Raw genomic sequence first — 22,116 nt, forward strand, 5'->3', positions numbered from 1 at the left:
TCTATTGCAAATAAACCTTTCAAAGGTGCTAGCGGCATTGTTACCTGCTGTTTTGCCCATCATGTGAGGGACTGACTCCCAGTGTATCCCCAGAAACAATAATTACACCTATGTTGCCATTCTGCCCTTGTGCATAATGTTGTTCCTTAGATTGTCTTTGCTATAGATCCCTGTCCTGTTACATTTGTCTTTCTTCCCTCCCTCATTCCTTCCCTCCTTCCATCCTTCATTCGTTTCCTCCCTCCCTCCCTCCTTCCGTTCCTTCCTCCCTCCTCCCTCCTTCACGCCTTCCTTCCCTCATTCTCTCTTTCCTTCTCTTCTTCTTTTGCTCTTTCTTTCTTTTCTCTCCTTTCTCATTTTCTTTCTCTCTTTCAAATTTTCTCTCTTTCCTTCTCTCTTTTGTTCTGTCTTTCTTTCGCTCTACCTCATCTTCCATTTTGGCCTGCTTCATTCTCAAGTTGCCTGGCCTGATTATTCCTGTCTGTCCATTTATTACTTTCCTTGTTACTATAATATTGTTTTTGTATTTTGCGGGTCTGCTTGTGTGATTCTATTCAAGCAGGGTTGGGAATGTTTTAATATTATGTTGAATTCAACAAGACCATGGAGGCCTTGACATCTCATCAATTCTTATTTCTTTAGTTTCTGGAGCATGAAAGAAATGGGTTCCATGACTATACATATATTAACATAGCCTCAGCTCACTCATGCTTGTCTCTCTGAACCAGCAGGTTGTAGTTAAAGCCCCTTCTAGTCTGCCACACCAGTGGGTTCTGTGGGGGACTCACAGGTGACCTTTGAATAAAATATTAATTCAAGATCTTTCCTTTAAGGAAAACATATTAGGACGGTGGCTTGACTAACATTTATTTCTACCAAGATGAGCAACAGTGTCTGACTTGGTTATATTTCTCATTGCAAGTTGTGAGACATTGTTGTGTGAATCCTGACAGCTGAATCTGCAAACACGATAGTCACATTCCTTGAGTTGCAGTGTTGCAGTTTGGGATAATGAAGAGCACATGAAAGGCGCTATACAAATGCAATGTCCACTTTCCTACTGGAGGCAACTTTAATTCCAAGAGAATAATGGCCTAAGTTACATTTTTAAATCAGCAACATCCACAAATACATAATGGAAGCCAATTATTACCCGCAGATCAAAAAAAGGCAAAAGGTGCTGGACTAACTCAGCGGGTCAGGCAGCACCTCTGAAGAATGTGTGGGAAGAAACTGCAAATGCTGGTTTATACCGAAGATAGACAAAAAATGCTGGAGTAACTCAGCGGGTCAGGCAGCATCTCTGGAGAAAAGGAGTAGGTGATGTTTCGGGTCGGGACCCTTCTTCAGACTGAATAATAGAGAAGGCCAGAACAAAACAGGGCCAGCAATGGATAGGTGACGTTTCAGGTCGGGACCCTTCTTCATCTGCTGTTCGTTGTTTCTACATTAACCACAGTTGGCCTGGAATATGTATAAAGATGTAGCCCTTGGATATGAGATGTCTCTTTCAGCGGTAATAGAAATTTCCCCAGGCAACTTGAAAATTTTACAGCATATATTATGGAGCAGGTGTCATTGGATGGCAGGACCTTACCTGAGCTTGGTCACCTAAACCCTGGGAGTTGTGGTCATCAGTACCACTACGGCAGCTGTCTCCAGTTCTAATCAGCTACTAGTACAAGGCAGCAATTAATTCTAGGAGCTTCTGAGTCTGCGTGGCACAGTACCACAGCAGCTGGATCTCTGACCCACTGAGCCATCGCCAGCAAGATAGAAGACCTTAGTACCAAGTATTTGAGTGTAACAAACAGACTCTCACTGTAGCAGAGACCATCTGAAGGCGCTGAAAACATTGCATAATTCATCCTTTCAATGGCCGAGGCAACATTGCACAGACGTTGCATTGTTTATTACACATTGGGGCTATTGATATGTTAATCATGTCATCTCGATGCCTGTGTGTGTGAGTCACCCAGTGGGTACCAAACAGTGAAACATTTTAATTTTGGAATGGGAAGGATTTAACACTGAGGTCAGGAGTACTGTCAATTTGTAGATTGCTGCGGGGGAGGGAATGGTCTGAAACAAGAGCTCCAATCAATTTGGAGAAGTGGCGCACGATCACTTGGTGTGATGCCGGTGTCATCCAAGGGCAGAATATTGTTTATCTTTGCATTTTGTTGTGACATAGGAGGCCTTTCAACCCATTGACTCTAAGTCAACTCTCAGAACATTCTGAGCATTCCCATTCCCCTATTTATTTCTTTGTGTTCTATTCTCTCTCACACACCCACTAACTACTCTCTGATTCCCCCTGCCACCCACCTCTACGAAGGGCAATTTATATGAATCAACTAACCCGCCATTACAACCTTGGGAAATGGGAGGAAACAGGAGCACCTGAGCAAAACAGATGTAGTCATAGGGAGAGTGTACGAACTCCACACTCCGACAACCCCTGAGGTCAGGACTGGACCCACGACACTGGAGCCATAAGCATCTGAATCTGCTGCTGAGACACAGGGCCACTCACATGGAGGCTGAGTGAAAAAGAGGATAAATGATTAAGACTAAAGTGAACCTGTAATGGAAGGATAGTGAAAAAGGAGCAAGATAATCTGTGAGAGAGGTAGATTTACATTAAAGACGGAGAAGAAAGTAGAAACAAGGAACTGCAGAAACAGGTTTATAAAAAAGGATACATTGTGCCAGAGTAACTCAACAGGCGAGGCAGCATCTCTGGAGAACATAGGTGATGTTTTGGGTCAGGACCATTCTTCAGACCTGAAGTCCAGAGTCTGAGATTGGTCCTGACCCAAAACGTCACCTATCCATGTTCTCCAGAAATACTGCTTGACCCCCTGAGTTACTCCAGCACATTCTGTCTATTTTATGGAAAAGTAAGTGTTTTGTTCAGGTATCAGCCGGATGATTCCATTACAAAGAGCATCAACAATCTCATCAGTTACAAAAATCAGACATTGCTGAATCTCAGCACACAGTAGTTACTGAAACAAGTCCTTTAGAAAACGAAGACACGTTGCTATGTAACATTGTTAATGGACTTGTGGAATTTTGTAGTCATTTTAGGAATTATTTTGAAATCATTCTTTGTTTTTAAATGACATTGTAAGTGCCATAATCACAGTTTCCCAGTTTCATGTTACAATAACATGAAGCAAAACAGCCATTAAAAGAAGAATCTGTAGGCAGAGTGCAATAGGGACGTTGGAGTACGCGTGGGACTTGCTGGCAACAAATCAGTACAAAATAAACATGCAGGCATTCATACTGCCTCAGAATAAAAACATAACACACTTAGGAGGATTAAAGGGAATCAGACACCTGAGAGGTAGTATCACAGTTTTTACAATGATCAAGCAACGCTCAGTCCACAGGCTCCTAGTTTCTGATTCCAGTCCAGTGTTTAGTGCTTCTTGGCTAGTGTGTACTTTCCTTTCTTGTTCCTGATCTGGATCAAGCAAGCAGCAAAACAGAAAAATGCAGTCAGGATCATTCCATATACCTAAAGAGACAACAGAAACTAAAAGTTAAAGATCAGCTTTAGAAGAAAAACTCCCATTCAACATTCTATTTGGACAGGTTCATGGGCAGGAAAGGTTTAGAGGGATTTGTGCCAAACTCGAGCGACAGGGACTAGGTTAGTTGGGGTATCTTGGTTGTCATGGACGAGTTGGACTGAAGGGCCTGTTTCCATGATGTATGACTTTATAATTTCCTAACCTCAAGGAGAATAACAATAACATTCATTTCTATAACACCTTCAACAGAGCAGAAAAGTCCTAAAACATTTCACAGGTCAGAAAATTAGAAGATCGCCTCTCAGGAGGTACTAAGTTGACTAATTTGATGAGTTAAGGAGCAACGATGCCAGGAATGGTTTGAAAACAAGCATGGGAATGTTAACATCAAAGCTTTGATTAACCATGTCAGAATGTAAACCATCATTATGGCAAATTCCACTTAGTAGAAATTAGCATGTGGGCAGCAGACCTCAAGTTTATGGAGAGTAGAACAAAGGGGATCAGTCAGTGGTGCATTGGAATGATCATCAACAAAATCGCTGCTTTTAGAATTATTGTCAATATTTATAACTATGTTTAGCCAACCTTTTTTAAGGCAAGTTGATCTGAACCCTATCTTGTGCTTCTTTTTCAATTTTTCGTCAAAGCCGCATGTATTTTTAATCTGCTTCCCAGATTATATAATCTCCACATCATCTGACACATATTTGACTGTCTCTGTTCTTTTAAAATCAATCACTTGAAGATTATGACATTTGTTCTGATTCCCATTTAAAATAAGTATAAACAGATAAATGTTCATTTATATGATGTGTAAATTATGAAAAGCAATGCTATAAATACTGCTACCTAAAGACATTGAAGTTTACATGTATCTCAGTTTTCAGTCATCTACAACTTTTCTGTTTGTATTGATAATGATTTTTTTTTAAATGCTCACATGACATCTTATTGTCGGATGTGTTGTCCTGATTTGGAAACTAGTATAAGGAATACTTTTATGGCTAAGGAATACTTTTATGGCACCACTCTGTGTCCCGAATGAAATGGTTTTTCCAGCCACTGTTCCACACATATGGCCACAGAGCTCACCCCCCCCCCCACATCACCACCCCCTCCCCTTTACCGTAACAATTCCCAGCAAAATAGTCAGCACTCCAATGATTGTCATGTTGTCAGCGATCTGATTCTCTATTGACTGAAGACAATCCTAATGGATAAAACACATGTTCATTAAAAAGCCACATTTGAAAGTCACTGAAAAACAAATTTAGAAAATCTATCAGTCAACCTACAACGTTGCTCAGCTTTGACACTTTTTAGATCAGGACTCATAACCTGTGCACTTGGGTTGACCGGGGCTATGGAGAATTACATTGACATCAGTGTAGTTGGACTGTGATCATGCTGAATTGTGGGACAAACTTGAGGGGCCAGATGTCCTACTCCTGCTGTTTTCTCACGTCCTTATGCCATTGAGTCGTACAGCATAGAAACAGGCCCTTCGGCCTAACTTGCCTACTCCGTTTAATATGCCACATCCAACTAGTCCCACCTGCCTGCGTTTGGCCCCTATCCTTCTAAACCTATTCTTTCTGTACAAATGTTTTTTAAACGTGTAATAGTTCCTGCCTCAACGATCTCCTCCGGCTGCTGGTTCCATATACCTACCACTCTTTGTGTAAAAAACTTCCTCCTCAGTTTCCTATTAAATCTCTACCCACTCACCTATGTCCTTTGGTTTTTGAGTCCTATACTCTGGGTAAAAGACTGAGCATTTACCCAATCTATTCCACTCACATGTATGAACTGACTTGATCTATCATATCATATCATATCATATCATATATATACAGCCGGAAACAGGCCTTTTCGGCCCTCCAAGTCCGTGCCGCCCAGTGATCCCCGTACATTAACACTATCCTACACCCACTAGGGACAATTTTTACATTTACCCAGCCAATTAACCTACATACCTGTACGTCTAAGCTGACAAGTACACTGCCATTGGCACATATGATCGCTATTGTCATATGTAATCCCAGATACAGTCCTCATTGCTACCTGCAGTCCAGGATCTGGCCCATACTGTTACACGTATTCTTGGACAAAGTCTTTATTGGCTTCCATAATCCTCAACATGGTGCCAGCTGTTGCCTGTTATTGATGGCTGAAGCCCAAATGCTGTACTTAGTTTCAATATTTTACAAACCTTTTGAGGTTCATGATGTGGAAGGCATGTTTCATTCTCAACCACGCTGGAGTAGCTGAATGTTGAGTTTTTCCCACAGCAAGAAAACTACAAGACAAAAGGATTGTTTAATTAGCTACACCTCATCAACAATGCTAGGCACCCCAAGCATTTTATGCTATGTACCAGCCATAAATAAAACCAGTAACTAACAAGTTCATTGACAACATAGGAAAATACATGTATCCCAATGAAGAAGTTTCATGTACCTTCCAATTCCAACATGAATTTGACCACGATAGACATGCTTATTGGTGGTTTAGAACGGAGGGATTTGGAGTCCATTGGCACTCATTCACCCAATCACCATATATACTTTCTGCTGCTTGTGCTCCAATGTGGAGACTCCTGACTATTGGCATAAGTGGAACCACATCCAAGTCATTCTTTATCATGTGCAACATGTAGTTGGTATAGCCACGGAAAGCCCGAAGAGTCGGTGTTATCATTTTCTGTCTCAACGTCCTCTAATACATACCCACTCAAACACACGCACCCGCACTCGCACCCACACTCACACAAACACACACACCCACACACAATCAAACATGCACACACACACAAGTACACATGAGCCTGAGCCGGTGTGTTATTCCAACACTTTTGCATGACCGGCACCTGCAATTCCTTGCTCTAATAATTCCTCTTTCAGCCTCCCATTAAGGCAGCTAGAAGTCCAGTCACAGAGAGAGCCTACAGTTTCTAAGTTCATCGGCCCAGTGCCTTGGAAACAATTGTATTTTTGGCCAAGCCACATAAAGAGTAAAATTGTAAGGTTCTGCTGGCCACTTGCACCTTGCTTCTATTTAAGATCCTGTACATGACCCAGGTTCCTATATACAGTGGACAAAACACTGGAGGAAACAGGATTACAGTAAATTGCCATAATCTTGTGAAGGAGACCTTTGTGCAAGAGGAATGTAATTAGATGATTGATTCATCATTGTTCCTTTCACTCATAAAATTGCACAACTGGCATGCTGAATTTGGATCCTTAAAACATCCCTGCAGTGCAAACAAAGCTGTGGAGAACAGCCTCAGCTCACTACACAAACTTTTTGTGAGGATGATGCCAATCTTCTATCTCCATAATTAGTTAACTACAATTATTGTTACAACAGTGACAGCCCTTTTTCTACAGCAAAGTGTATGGGACAAACCAAAGTGCTCTAATGAGAACTCCTGCAAGGGGCAGCTCATGCACTCCATTACTTTGAGAAAGAAGGTGAGTTCCCAGCAGGGCAGCAGATGGTAGGTGAAACACCTGAGGTGTTATGTCAGGCACCTGTCACTGCTTGCAGAGCTACAATCACGAACCCCGACATTTCTAGCTGGTCTAGTCAGTGAACACCTGCTTTGGTCACAGCTTTGGCCCATATGTTCCAGACAACCTGCAGTGCAAGGGACAGCTTTTACCTTGCGTTCAATTAAAGTTCAACTGGTGCATGACTGCAGATGAGAATGTGAATTAATTCTAGATAGTGAGGGGGAAGGGGTAGTGGGGAAAACGCTGTCATATTTCCCTAATTGTATGGCTGTTTATCACACTTGCATTATTTGGAGGGTACAAAGAAAGAGATTCTAACCCTGCTCACTCAGCAGAAATTGGCAGGGTGGTCAGCTAAAATGAGCCAGGAGACCTGTAGGATCTCTAGCTCCAGTTTCACTGTTTTTCATGTTAAGCACTCTTCACATCGGAAGCCAGCACTGCTGCCGAAGGGACTTTAAATGCAGAGGTCGAGATCCAACAGTATAACTCAGATTTTAATTGGTGGCCTGAGTGGGGAAGTCCTGTAGCTATGGTACCAGATAAAGATGATGCAATGAGGGCCAAGAGCCAGTGGGTTTAACAACTTTTAAAAACTTTGTGGAAACCACAGGAGCAGGACTGTTTGAGCATGAGACACTATCCAAAAACTATTTCCTAAGCCGGCAAACAATACATTCTCCCTTGCTGGAAACCTCCCACTGTTCCATATACAGTTGGCCAGGCGCCTCTTCCCATTTAATGGCAGCTTGGAAGCAGGCCTCAAATGGAGAGCTCAGCATGCTTTAACACTTGACTCCACCCCCACCTCTGGCCATTCATTTTGTACTCTGAGTTAAATCATGTAACATCCAGGCAGGTGGCTGTGGGAATCATTGGCGCCATAGCCGCTGAATTGTTGCAGAACTTCTGAGCATGTATGGGATGTAAATCTAATGATCTACATTCCTTTACCCAAATTATTGTGCAGAACATCACCTCTACAGTCCAACAAAAATACTTTGTTGAACTACGAGGTAGGGTGCCTTCCACAGCCATGCCAAAAAGTCAGAAGTAAGCAGTCCCTGTTGCATACTGCATAGTTTATTCAATAAGGGACCATCCTATCGCAAGTTAAAGGGGCTTATGCTAAAATAGTAATAAAGAATATAAGGAGAGAATCAAAGAGGCAAAGATACGGTATAGAAGATTGCTGCTGCCGTCACTTGTTGATAAGTGCTCAAGGTAATGTCCAAATCTGGGCCCAGGATAACAATTCTATTTGAGTGGAAAATACCAGGTTATCATTTTTTTCCAATTGCCATTGTTAAACCGTAAATTCGCACCAGTTTTTCAGCAGCTGGAATTTTAATATGGCCATTTGCAACAGAGGCAGGTTGCACCAAAGCGAAATAAGGTGCTTGAATCGGATCAGGTGATGCTTACTTAATGAAGTGGCACAGCTGCCTACTGCTGTGCTTTCCTTATTGCCAGAAACACCTTGGAACAATTCCTTCCCCACTGCTGTAACCACCAGAAGTGTGGCGAGAGTTATGTGTGTGCATTATCAGTGTTTCTGCATGAATATTTACAGCAATATTAGGCTGGCAAACCTGGAGTGACAGTTTGCTTTCCTTCACAGTGCCTGATCTATTTTTGAAAGTTGGTCTGATGATCTTTTGATCAGCATTCAGTTGCTTCTTGATCATACGACCGGGAGGTTAATGATAGAAATTGGTCATTAATAGAAGCCACTTCCCCAGCTACTCGCAGATGAGCTGCATTCTTAATGATCCACCCTTTGAAGATAGGTTAACAGTTCTTCAGCTGGCCATACTCCAAGCTGATGTGATCGGCTGTGCTGTGATAGGGTCTGTGTTGGTGGTTTTGCAAGAATGATTGTGTAGCATAGTCTGAAAACAGCCTACGTTTGATGGAAAAAACATTAAACTCTGACTTCAGGATGGAATGTCTTATTCAGAGGTTTATTACTGTGCTGCTAAGTTGTTCCTTTAAGTGAGAGAAGGAGCAAGAAACTAATGGAGAATTTGTGCTCAAGCTTCTTGTACCCCCACCACTCTCATGGCCTTGGGGCCAAATATTTTTGGCGAGGGTTCTTCTCAAAACAGCATTAAGACGAGAGTTCACTGTCCTAAATGTTCTTTTGTGGTAGTTGTGAGCAATAATTTCTTGGAATTGTGCAGAATGAATCCAGATGTTGGAATTTGGCAGAGCATCCAGACAATCAGCCATGTGGCAGCAGAGTTATACTCTATGACTGCAAACAAGAATAGCAGCCGACCAGATTCTAATGGCAGTGCAGACTGAGACTGCACCATTCAACTTTAACTGGTGCAATGCAAGCCACGGACGAGGGGCAAAAATCTTTACCCTTGGCTAATCAACAATTAAGAAAATGGAACGTTTGCCAGGCTGTGTTCCCAAGTGCCTGCACAAGGATACTGCCTCCTGGAAGCAAGTTTCAGTGGAATGTTGACACTCCATTGTCTTGCCTTATTCAAGCTGGGTTCCCCTTGACAGATGTGCTGAAAGTTTGCCAGAATTTAATCCAAACACTAAAGCAGTAGAGCTGCTTACCAATTTTTTTAAAATAGTTTATTATATGGTGGGATGTCCATCTATTTCTCCCTTGACCTAGCAAAGTGATAAAACTTAATTCCTGTCACTCCTCTGGAACAATCCCAAAGTAATTGAATTCTTTGAAAATAAATAGTTAGGAGGCACACACAGTAATCCTGCAAAATACACAATTCACAGCTTGGAAGAAATCTATGGCAGAATAACTAAGAGTTGTCTTTTTAGTAATGGATACAATCATTCCCTTAATTGATTTTGGCTTCAGGTCTAAATTCAGAACATTGAAACATGATGACATGTTGGCAAAGGCACAATGTTTCATTTGTTATCTCATAATATCCAATGATATATGAGTGTGGTGATCAGGGTAAGTATTGGCAAGCCATTTCACTCTTTATATTCACTTCCATCCAGGTTAAGTAGTTTTAGAAGAATGAGTGTTATGAGGGGGGTGGGGGAATCCCTATTGTTGACTACAGAAATGCCCACTTTTACAGTCTTGAAATACAAGAACTTCCTCAATAGAAAATGAACAATGAGGTACAAGTACACCAGAGGACAAGGATCTTTCAATGGGTCTTTCTGCCAAATTGTCCATGTCCTGTGTAGGTATGTTTGTGCGTATGCTTATTTTGTATTTATGTGTGTGTAGTGTTACACACAGTGGCACAGCTTGGGCATCACAGCGCCAGACACCAGGGTTTGATCCCGTTCTCAGGTGCTGTCCAAGTGGAGTTTCTTCGTTCCCCCTGTGAATGCATGGGGTTCCTCCGGGTGCTCCGATTTCCTCCTATGTTCCAAAAGCGTGCGGCTTTGTAGGTTAATTGGCCTCCGTAAATTACCCCTAGTATGTAGGGTGTGAATGAGAAAGTGGGATAACATAGAACTAGTGTGAACAGGTGATCGATGGTCAGAGTGGACTCAGTGGGCTGAAGGACCTGTTTCCATGCTGTATCTTTCAATCAATCAATCAATTTGGAAGGTGAATAGGGGAGCTAATTTTTGAGAACTCTGATTTCCAATCCCGTGCATCTGTTTTCATTAACCAAGTGTCAAATTTTAGTTCACACCTGGAAAGTAGGAACTGATAAACGAGCAAAGCAATGACAGAAATTGGCCTGCATAACAATGTTGACCCTCCGTGATATGTTGTGCTCTCTTACCACTCATGCTCTTAATTCCCCAATGAATCTATGGAATTCATTGCCATAGACGGTGGTGGAGGCCAAAATTAGACAATAGACAATAGACAATAGGTGCAGGAGTAGGCCATTCAGCCCTTCGAGCCAGCACTGCCATTCAATGCAATCATGGCTGATCACTCTCAATCAGTACCCCGTTCCTGCCTTCTCCCCATACCCCCTCACTCCGCTATCCTTAAGAGCTCTATCCAGCTCTCTCTTGAAAGCATCCAATGAACTGGCCTCCACTGCCTTCTGAGAATTCCACACCTTCACCACTCTCTGACTGAAAAAGTTCTTCCTCATCTCCGTTCTAAATGGCCTACCCCTTATTCTTAAACTGTGGCCCTTTGTTCTGGACTCCCCCAACATTGGGAACATGTTTCCTGCCTCTAATGTGTCCAATCCCCTAATTATCTTATATGTTTCAATAAGATCCCCCCTCATCCTTCTAAATTCCAGTGTAGGTTCTTGATTAGTAAGGGTGTTAAAGGTTACAGGAAGAAGGCAGGAGAACAGGGTTGAGAGAAAAAAATAGATCAAATGACGGAGCAGACTCGATGGGCTAAATGGCCTAATGCTGCTCCTATGTCTTATGATCTTATGAAACATTATTTTTCATGGCATTTTCTTCAAATAAAATAGTTTTATTTTTGTATAAGAATTATATTCAGGGCTACTTTTTAGCTGCCAGTAATTTCTGGGGCTAGATTGCCATGAATATTTTTATCATTGAATAATTTTTCCTGAGCCTGAATTGAAGTTGGCTGATTGACCCCTTAGCTAGACCAGGAAGCAAATGAAGGACTCCCTGCCATTTATGGCTCAGCTACCTAATGCTGTAAACACATTAAACGAAAATAAGGATCTGATTTGCACATTGTCATGTTTGTCTTACCGCTTCAGTAGAAACGTTGTGCAGCCAAACGTGTTACCATTTTTTATACAGATGAGAGCACTTCAAAGGTTTCAAAGGTCTTTTATTGTCACATGTACCAATTTTAGTTACAGTGATATGCAAATTACCATACAGCCATACGAAACAAAAAAAGCGACAAGACACACAACTACATAAAAGTTAACATAAACATCCACCACAGTGGATTCCCCACGTTCCTCACTGTGATGGAAGGCAAAAAAGTCCAATCTACTTACTTTTTATTCTCCCGCGGTCAGGGCAGTCGAAGCTCCTGCAGCCGGCGATCGAAGCTCCCGCGTCGGGGCGATCAAAGCTCCCGCGTCGGGGCGATCGAAGCTCCCGCGTCGGGGCGATCGAAGCTCCCGCGTCGGGGCGGTCGAAGCTCCCACGTCGGGGCAATCGAAGCTCCCGCATCGAGGCGATCAAAGCTCCCGCGTCGGGGCGGTCGAAGCTCCCACGTCAGGGCGATCGAAGCTCCCGCGTCGGGGCGATCGAAGCTCCCGCGTCGGGGCGATCGAAGCTCCCGCGTCGGGGTGATCGAAGCTCCCGCGTCGGGGCGGTTGAAGCTCCTGCGGCTTGGAGTTCCCAAAGTCGGTCTCTAACCGGGGACTGCGAGCGCCGTGATGTTAAAGTCCGCAAGCACCCATGGTTGGAGCTCCGAGGTCGATCCCTGGCAAAGGGATCGCGGGCTCCGTGATGTTAAGTTCGCAGGCGACCACAGTGGAGCTCTCAAAATCGGTCTCCAGCAAAAGCCACCAACTCCTCGATGTTAGGCCGCAGTTTGGACGGAGATACGATACAATCGCATCTCCTTCGAGGTAAGAGATTAGAAAAAAATGTCATCATGGCCAGGGAATCACCTATAACAGCATGTCTCAGCACCTGTATCATAATACCTGTCAAAGGAACTACCTTTGGAGTCTTTTATTTCTCATCGACATGGTGTCCCTCAGCAACATCATTAGCACAGAATCAGCTTCATATGAACATAGGAACAGACAGATGATAAGCAGGCAGGGGCCACCCAGTTCCTCACATCTCTGCCACTGAATGAAATTAGGCTGATCTGACTGCAACTTCAATTTCCTTTTCCATCTTGTCCTGAGTAACTATTCATCCCTTTGCTTATCAAAAATCCTTAAAAATATTCAAAGACTATATGTCCACCACATCTTGAGGAAGTGAGTTCCAAAAATTCTCAATCCTTTACAGAACAACCTTTAACTAATCTCTACCTTAAACAAGAAACTCTTTTTTAAAGCAGTTATCATTGGTTCTAGGTTCTTCCACAAGAAACATCCTTTTCACATCAATCCTGTGAAGACCTTTCAGAATTGCATTTATTTCAATTGTTTCCAAATTCCAATGAATAAAAGTCCAGCCTTCCAATCTTTCTTCATCGGAAAATCTACCTATTTCAGGAAAATCTACCTATTTCTGGAAAATCTACCTATTTCTCCACATGATTTGCGACAATTTGCAGGACTATCTCACCTTGATAGACACCTCCAGCATCCTCAAACTGACACTTTGGTCTTCTGCCATTGGGTGTTGGGTGAACAGAAATTTTCCTCAAATAAATATTGTGAAGACTGAAGCCATTAGTTTAAGTGCGGACCACAAACTCCACACTCTCGTTACTTTGTGTGACCTTCATGTGAACAGAGAGTTTCAGTGCACCCTGATGATAATCTATTCTAATCTAACCTAATCTTACTTTTTCCCCTTCCACTGATAACTGTCTAAAACTGAAATAGATGATTTCCATCTTTGGTGCTATATTTGATAATGAGATGTGTTTTCACCACTTTTCAAAGAGCATTTATTTCCATTTGAAAAACATGCACCAAACTCTTCAAATTCCTAAGAATAAATATCACCAACAACCTATCCTGGATCACCAATAATGAAGCAATGGCCAAGAAAGCACACCTCTTATTCCTTAGAAAGCTTAGAAAGTTCGAAATGTCCCCAACAACTCTCACAAACTTCAATAGATGCGCCGTAGAAAGTATTTTATCACAGCATGCACAGCAAACTGTAAGAAATTGCAGAGAATTGTGGATGCAGCCCAAACCATCACACAGACCGACCTCCTTTCCACTAACTCTATTTACACCTCACCCAGCCTCAACAAGGCCACCAGCATAATCAAGGTTGACTCCCTCTTCTCCCCTCTCGCAAAAGGTATAGAAGTGTAAAAACACACACCTCATGATCCAGAGACAGTTTCTTCCCAGCTGTTATCAGGCAACTGCACAATCCTACCAACAACTAGAGAGCTGTCCTGAGCTACTATCTACCACATTAGAGACCCTCGGATCTTTGATCGGGCTTTACTGGACTTTATCTTGCACTAAATGTTATTTAAATGATTCCCTTTATCATGTATCTGTACACTGTGGATAGCTCAATTATAATCATGTATTGTCTTTCCGCTGACTGGTTAGCACGCAACAAAAGTTTTGCACTGTACATCAGTACATGTGAGATTAACCTAAGCACAACGCAACTCAACTCAGGGTTCACCCTTTAGACTTGATTACTCAATTTGTCTTTGTGTGCTTCACACCTTCTGTTTTCTATAAACCTTTCATACAGTCATAACCTTTCTGGTAATCCAATGCTCTACCAAAACATAACACACACACAGAACTGTATAATAAGAGGCATAGGTAGGTTAGACAGTCAGAACCTTTCTCCTAGCATGGACATATCAAAGACTAACGGGCATAGCTTTAAAGTGGGAGGGAAAAGTTGAATGGAGTTGTGCACAGAGTGTTTTACACAGAGGGTGGTGGGTGCCTGGAACAAGCTATTGGGGATGGTGGTGGAGGCAGATACAATAACAGCATTTAAGAGGCTTTTTGTTGGCATGTGAATATGCAGAAAATGGAGAGTTATTGATGATGTGCAGGCAGATACAGTAAGATTAGTTTATCTTGGCATCATGTCCGAATGATCTATTCTTGCACTGTACTGTTTTATGTTCCAATGTGCCTCCTGATGAGATGTTTCTCTTCAGGTTTAATATTATCATTTTTATTTATGGATCTTGCGTGACATTGTGTAACATTGCCAACCCCAACTATGTAACATCAGCCTAACATTGCTCCAAGATTGATGCACTCATCAATTCTGGCCTCTTGCACATCCTTGACTTTCACTTCCCTGACATTCACTCCATGCTTTCAGCTGCCTGAGTCCAAAGTTTTGGATCTCCCTCCCTAAATCTCTCAGGGTCTAGCCCACTCCCCTCCTACAAAATGTTCCTGTTAAGGAAAGGCCTTTGACAATTTGTTTCTTTTGGTGATTGGGAGATAATTTTTATTTTATGGCTGGAGACAATAAAATACATCACAGTTCCTAAATTAATGTATTTTAGTTCACATTGACAAATGTTCATAATTCACCATTTCTCTACTTTTCATAGTTTTGAATAATACATGTACTGCAGCAATAGTTTTATATCACACTAGGAGCACATGTTACTATTACTTACAGTTGAGTGAATGTTTATCAAATCCTGTTTTGAAGGGTGAGAGACATTTCTCATGAAGTCAGCATATAGAAAATCGTACACGTCCTTTGCTGCATCCTCCACCTAATGGAACATGTTATCCAAATATTAAAAACCAAATGTGCATACAAACGCTTCCAGTAACAATGCAAGCACTCAAGAAATAAAGGCACATAGTTCGTTTTACCCGTTTTCTTCCCTGTTCCCTCCTCTGTTCAAAAATTGCATCTGCCTCAGGGAAACCTAAATGGAGAAAGGCACAAGATCCCAACAAAAACAAAAGGGTGGAATCTGCTTGATCTGTTTTGTTGACTGCAGATGTGAACTGTTGACCCAGTGAAGGAAACAAGATATTTACTCTGTGGTGTAGGACACCCACTTTAAAAGTAGCTTGTATAATGAGAAAGGCAGAAAATTGTAGAACCATAAAGACTAGATGTGTATTTTCTAGTTTGCGCATCTCATGAAATGTCAATTCCAGAGTATTTAGGAGCAACTTTCGCATTTTTTTTAAAGAAAGCTCCCCGCCTGGATTGAGGTCATCTTTGGGAACTTGCCAAAGAAAATGGCAGAGAAAGAAAGAGCGGAGGATGAAACAATTGTTGGTGCATGGAAGCGGAGACCGTGGGCAAAGCTCCCATGGTTCCAGTTTGATGATCAATCAAAGCGGTGGGTGGAGGAAGTATTGATGTGTTTCCTCAAGTCAAAGAGTTGAGTAGCACAATAATTAACTAAGGCTGAATTTCACTTATGCCTTCCAAAAGTTCTTCCTCCAGTCTGCCTACACTTTCAAATAAGCCAGGCTCCAGATGATTGTCTTCAAATGAAAGCACCATGAGTGCTACTGAACATGGTGGAGATGCGGTTAGTGGGGAACCTTGGGTGCATACTGAGGAAGTAGAACTTTCTTTTAATGTGATGTGACAACTGTGACTGGAAACTGGATTAACATATTGTCACACTTGCCATGCCTCCAGACATTTGAGAATCTTTCCACACTCGTCCCCTGTGCTATTCGGAGTTACTCCTGCATTTAATCTGCTCCCCTAATCTAGCACTTGGTATAAATACCTGAGATCATATCATCATATCATATCATATCATATGTATACAGCCGGAAACAGGCCTTTTCGGCCCTCCAAGTCCGTGCCGCCCAGTGATCCCCGTACATTAACACTATCCTACACCCACTAGGGACAATTTTTACATTTACCCAGCCAATTAACCTACATACCTGTACGTCTTTGGAGATCATCACTAATTGGGTGCTGACTAATCAGTTCTGCATTCTGTTGGTTCGATAGCAGTTATGAGTTCTGTTGGTTCCAGGTCTATAGCTTTTGGTTCCATTCAAGTTTGAATTTTGGGTTTTCTTCAGTACTTCTTGGTGAGCCTGCATTCGAGTTCTCTCCATTCCTGAGCCTTCTGACATATTAGTCGGCCAGTATGGACTCGGCAGGCAATTCTGATCAGGCTGACCGGAGTCTTGGCGCTCCCAGTTCCGAACCAGAGGATTTACTGGCTCGGTTGTGCAGGGATGTTCAACTTCAAGGCTCCACTGTTGGCACCCATGAGGCTCGAAAAGACCAACTCGAAGCGACCATCCAGCAGTTGGCAAACACTGTCAACCAGGTCCTGTCACACCTCGCACCACCACCAATTCCTCCCGTCTCTGCTGATGCCGTCCACTTCCAGCCGTATCCAGCCCATTCTGGAACCAGTTCTCCCCACCCCGGAGAGGTACCATGGTGATTCCTTTACTTGCAGGTCATTCCTATCCCAGTGCTCCTTGGTTTTTGAGCTACAATCGTCCTGCTTTAGTGCAGAATGCTCCAAAATAGCCAATGCCATCTCCCTGCTATCAGAACGTGCTTTAGCCTGGGGTACAGCTGCCTGGGAGAGACAGCTAGACTTCTGCCAGGACTTTGCCCATTTTTCGGCGGAGCTGAGAAAGATGTTCGACCACCCTTTGGTCGGAAGAGCGGCAGCCCAGAGGATGCTGCATCTCCGCCAGGGGGTACGCTCTGTTGCCAATTACGCTATTGATTTTCGAACCACTGTTTTAGAGAGCTGGTGGTGTGATACCGCTCTGCTCAGTATCTTCATCCATGGCCTCAACAAGAACCTGAAGGATGAGTTGGCCTCGCGGGACCTTCCCACGGATCTGGACGTGCTGATTGATATAACCATACGGATAGATAACTGGATCCGAGAGCAAAAGCGAGACAAGCTATCACCAGCTCTCAAACAGTGTCCTTACCCATCACACTCCTCTCGTCATTGTGAGCCGATTGTGTCACTTTCCTCGGGAAGAAGAAGCCCCACGCATCCCGGTCCTGATCCAGTGGAGGGGGAGCCTATGCAGATTGGCCGCACTAGGCATAGCGAGGCCGAGCACCAGAGACCCATACGGGAGAGGTGTTGTCTCCACTGTGGAGGTCGCAGACACTCCATCGCTGCTTGCCCGGTAAAAGCCAACGCTCCCCAGCAAGAGAGGGATTATGGGTGAGCAAGATTTATTTCCCTCTTATTTCCACCAGACTCACTCCGATTACGGTATGCTTTGGAGACACGCTATTGAAACAATGCTCTGATTGACTCGGGGGCAGATGATAGCTTCATAGATATCACTGTTGCTCGGAAATTTCTGATTCCCACCGTAGAAGTAGAAAAGCCCCGCCAAGCCAGTGCACTTGATGGAAGAATGATTAGTATGGCTTCACTCTCTACTCTCTCTCTAGAACCTTGTGTTAATGGAGACCACCAGGAGAGAATTCAGTTGTTCCTGCTAAATTCACCTCCTGTCCCTGTCGCTCTGGGTTTGCCTTTCCTACTGTAAACTGGTCCACTGGCATGATCTCCACTTAGGGGGAGGATTGTCATGTTAATTGCCTTCACTCCGCTTGTCTTCCCCTCACCTCTGTCTGTTGCTCCTAGTGACGAATCCTGACCTGTCCAAAGTACCATCCGAGTATCATGACCTGAAAGAGGTCTTCTGCAAGTTCCGAGCCACCTCTTTGCCTCCGAGCCACCTTTATAATTGTGCCAATAGACAATAGACAATAAACAATAGGTGCAGGAGTAGGCCATTCGGCCCTTCGAGCCAGCACCGCCATTCAATGTGATCATGGCTGATCATTCTCAATCAGTACCCCTTTCCTGCTTTCTCCCCATACCCCCTGACTCCGCTATCCTTAAGAGCTCTATCTAGCTCTCTCTTGAATGTATTCAGAGAATTGGCCTCCACTGCCCTCTGAGGCAGAGAATTCCACAGATTCACAACTCTCTGACTAAAAAAGTTTTTCCTCATCTCTGTTCTAAATGGCCTACCCCTTATTCATAAACTGTGGCCCCTGGTTCTGGACTCCCCCAACATTGGGAACATGTTTCCTGCCTCTAACATGTCCAACCCCTTAATAATCTTATACGTTTCGATAAGATCCCCTCTCATCCTTCTAAATTCCAGTGTATACAAACCTAGTCGCTCCAGTCTTTCAACATATGACAGTCCCGCCATTCCGGGAATTAACCTAGTAAACCTACGCTGCACGCCCTCAATAGCAAGAATATCCTTCCTCAAATGTGGATATCAAAACTGCACACAGTACTCCAGGTGCGGTCTCACTAGGGCCCTGTACAACTGCAGAAGGACCTCTTTGCTCCTATACTCAACTCCTCTTGTTATGAATGGCAACATTCCATTGGCTTTCTTCACTGCCTGCTGTACCTGCATGCTTCCTTTCAGTGACTGATGCACTAAGACACCCAGGTCACGTTGTACGTCCCCTTTTCCTAACTTGACACCATTCAAATAATAATCTGCCTTCCTATTCTTACCACCAAAGTGGATAACCTCACACTTATCCACATTAAACTGCATCTGCCATGCATCCGCCCACTCACACAACCTGTCCAAGTCACCCTGTAACCTCATAGCATCTTCCTCACAGTTCACACTGCCACCTAGCTTTGTATCATCGGCAAATTTGCTAATGGTACTTTTAATCCCTTCATCCAAGTCATTGATGTATATTGTAAATAGCTGCGGTCCCAACACCGAGCCTTGCGGTACCCCACTAGTCACTGCCTGCCATTCTGAAAGTGACCCATTTATCCCCACTCTTTGCTGTCTGTCTGTCTGTCAACCAACTTTCTATCCATGTCAGTACCCTACCTCCAATACCATGTGCTCTAATTTTGCCCACCAATCTCCTATGTGGGACCTTGTCGAAGGCTTTCTGAAAGTCGAGGTACACCACATCCACCGGCTCTCCCCTGTCAATTTTCCTAGTTATTTTCCTAGTTCCTAGTGCCATTGGCTTATTATCCAGTGCTTCTCCACCCCGCGGTCGTCTGTACTCGCTCTTTGCTCCTGAGACCAACACCATGGACATTTACATTTCGGAGTCTCTGGCAGCTGATTTAATTCATCCATCCTCCTCTCCCGCCGGGGGGGGGGATTTTTCTTTGTGAGTAAGAAGGGTGGCGACCTTCACCCTTGCATTGGCTATCTAGGCCTGAACGACATCACTGTCAAAAACCGTTACCCCTTGCAACTCATCTCCTCTGTCTTCAACTGCCTGCAGCATGACACCATGTTTACCAAGCTGGATCTACGCAATGCCTACTATCTTTTGGTTCGCATCAAGGAAGGAGATGAGTGGAAGACAGCCTTCAACACACCCAGCGGGCATTACAAGTACCTCGTAATGCCCTTCAGCCTGACCAACTGTCTTCCAATCTCTGATGTGCTCCGGGACATGCTGAGCCAGTTTGTCTTCGTTTACCTGGATGACATCCTTGTCTACTCTGGCTCTGCATCGGAACATTACTGCCATGTCCGTCTCGTCCTGCAGCGGCTTTGGGAGAACCAGCTGTTCATCAAGGCAGAGAAGTGTGAGTTCCACCAGCCCACTGTGTCATTCCTGGGATGCATCCTCTCTGCTGGCCATGTCTAGATGGATCCAGGAAAGGTGAGAGCGGTTGTAGATTGGCCTGAGTCCTCCAGTCAGAAGGAGCTACAACGCTTCCTCGGCTTTGCCAATTTTTACCGCCGTTTTATCCGCAACTACAGCATCCTGGCTGCGCCTCTCACTCCTCTCACGTCTACCTCCTTCAGGTTTGCTTGGTCCCCTGCTGCTCAGGGGGCATTCCAGGACCTTAAGCAACGCTTCACTACCGCCCCCATTCTAGAGCATCCTGACCCGACCCATCAGTTTGTGGTGGAGGTTGACGCTGCTGATGTTGGAGTTGGGGCAGTGCTTTCCCAAAGCTCTTCCAAGGACCAGAAGGTGCACCCTGTGCCTTCTTCTCTCGTCGCCTCTCCCCGGTTGAGAGAAATTATGACATCGGCAACAGAGAGCTGCTGGCAGTGAAACTGGCGTTGGAGGAGTAGATGCATTGGTTGGAGAGCACTGAGCAGCCATTCCAAGTCTGGACGAACCACAGGAACATGGAGCACCTGCGTTCGGCGAAGCGGCTCAACCACCATCAAGCCCAGTGGGCCCTGTTTTTCAACCGGTTTAACTTCACCTTGTCATATGTCCTGGGTCCAAGAATGTCAAGCCCAACTCCCTCTCCCGCCAGTTCAGTTCTGACCAGGACAACCATTCCCACAAACCCATTCTGCCTCCCACCTGCCTGGTGGGCTCCATCACCTGGGAGATTGAGACCACAGTTCACAATGCCCAGTGTCATCACCCCGATCCTGGTTCTGGACCCCTTAATTTGTGCCAGTCTCCGCCCGCACTGAAGTACTCCAGTAGGCCCATTCTTCTGATCTCGCCTGTCATCCTGGCATCGGCCGCACCCTCTACCTGCTGCGCCAGCGGTTCTGGTGGCCCACCATGGAGGCCGACACACGGTCTTTCATCTCTGCCTGCCCTACCTGTGCACAGAATAAGATGTCCCATCAGCCTCCCATTGGTCTCCGTCATCCCCAGCCTGTTCTCCGCCGTCCCTGGTCCCACATTGCCCTGGACTTCATCACCGGCTTGCCTCCGTCCAAGGGTAATATGGTTATTCTTACCATTGTGGACCATTTCTCCAAGGCTGTTCATCTCCTTCCTCTTCCTAAGCTCCCATCTGCTGTAAAACTCGCTCACCTCAACGTAAAAGCAGGTCATCAGACTCCATGGTTTCCTTCGAGACGTCGTCTCTGACAGGGGTCCACAGTTCACCTCACAATTTTGGAAGGCTTTCTGCTCCCTGGTTGGCTCCTCCGCCAGCCTCTCATCTGGATTCCATCCACAATCTAATGGTCAGTCGGAGAGAGGCAACCAGGCCCTGGAGGCCACCCTACGTTGGCTGGTGTCCACCAACCCTGCCACCTGGTCTAGCAAATTGGTATGGATCGAATATGCCCACAATTCTCTACCCAGTTCTGCCACCGGTCTGTCTCCATTCCACTGCTTCCTTGGTTATCAGCCACCTCATTCCCAGACCAAGAGGAGGAGGTCTCCATTCCCTCTGCCCAGGAGTTTGTGCGCCGCGGTCGTCGGACCTGGAAGGAGGCCCATTCTGCCCTGCTCGCACCGCTTCCAGGTACAGTCGACAGGCGGAGACCCCTGCCTCTCGCTATCGCCCTGGTCAGAGGGCATGGCTGTCCATCCGAGATCTTCCCCTCTGCGTTGAGTCCCATAAGTTGATACCCCAGTTTATTGGCCCATTCTCGATTCTCAAGATCATTAACCACTCTAATGTCTGGCTTAGACTGCCCCGGTCTATGTGGATTCACCCCACCTTCCACGTGTCCCGGGTTAAGCCTGTGTCCTCCAGCTCCCTGTCTCCCTCTCTGCTGCTCCCTCCGCCACCCTGCATCATTGATGGTGGCCCGGTGTACACAGTGAGGCAA

General features: G+C 44.6%; 1 protein-coding gene across 1 annotated transcript in view; it reads right to left on the bottom strand.

The window, feature by feature from the left end:
• Positions 1-1,064: 1,064 nt before the first annotated feature.
• Positions 1,065-22,116, bottom strand: part of LOC144602083 (tetraspanin-32-like) — a 47,779-nt gene continuing 26,727 nt past the window's right edge. Inside the window, exons 5-8 of the mRNA XM_078414777.1 lie at positions 15,246-15,347; positions 5,761-5,847; positions 4,675-4,758; positions 1,065-3,529 (exon numbers count right to left, since the gene is read on the bottom strand). Coding sequence (XP_078270903.1) covers positions 3,431-3,529; positions 4,675-4,758; positions 5,761-5,847; positions 15,246-15,347 — 372 coding nt within the window. The 3' untranslated portion in view covers positions 1,065-3,430. The remainder of the gene's footprint in view (positions 3,530-4,674; positions 4,759-5,760; positions 5,848-15,245; positions 15,348-22,116) is intronic.

This window comes from Rhinoraja longicauda, chromosome 18 (assembly GCF_053455715.1).
Source record: "Rhinoraja longicauda isolate Sanriku21f chromosome 18, sRhiLon1.1, whole genome shotgun sequence".
Lineage (NCBI taxonomy): Eukaryota > Metazoa > Chordata > Chondrichthyes > Rajiformes > Arhynchobatidae > Rhinoraja > Rhinoraja longicauda.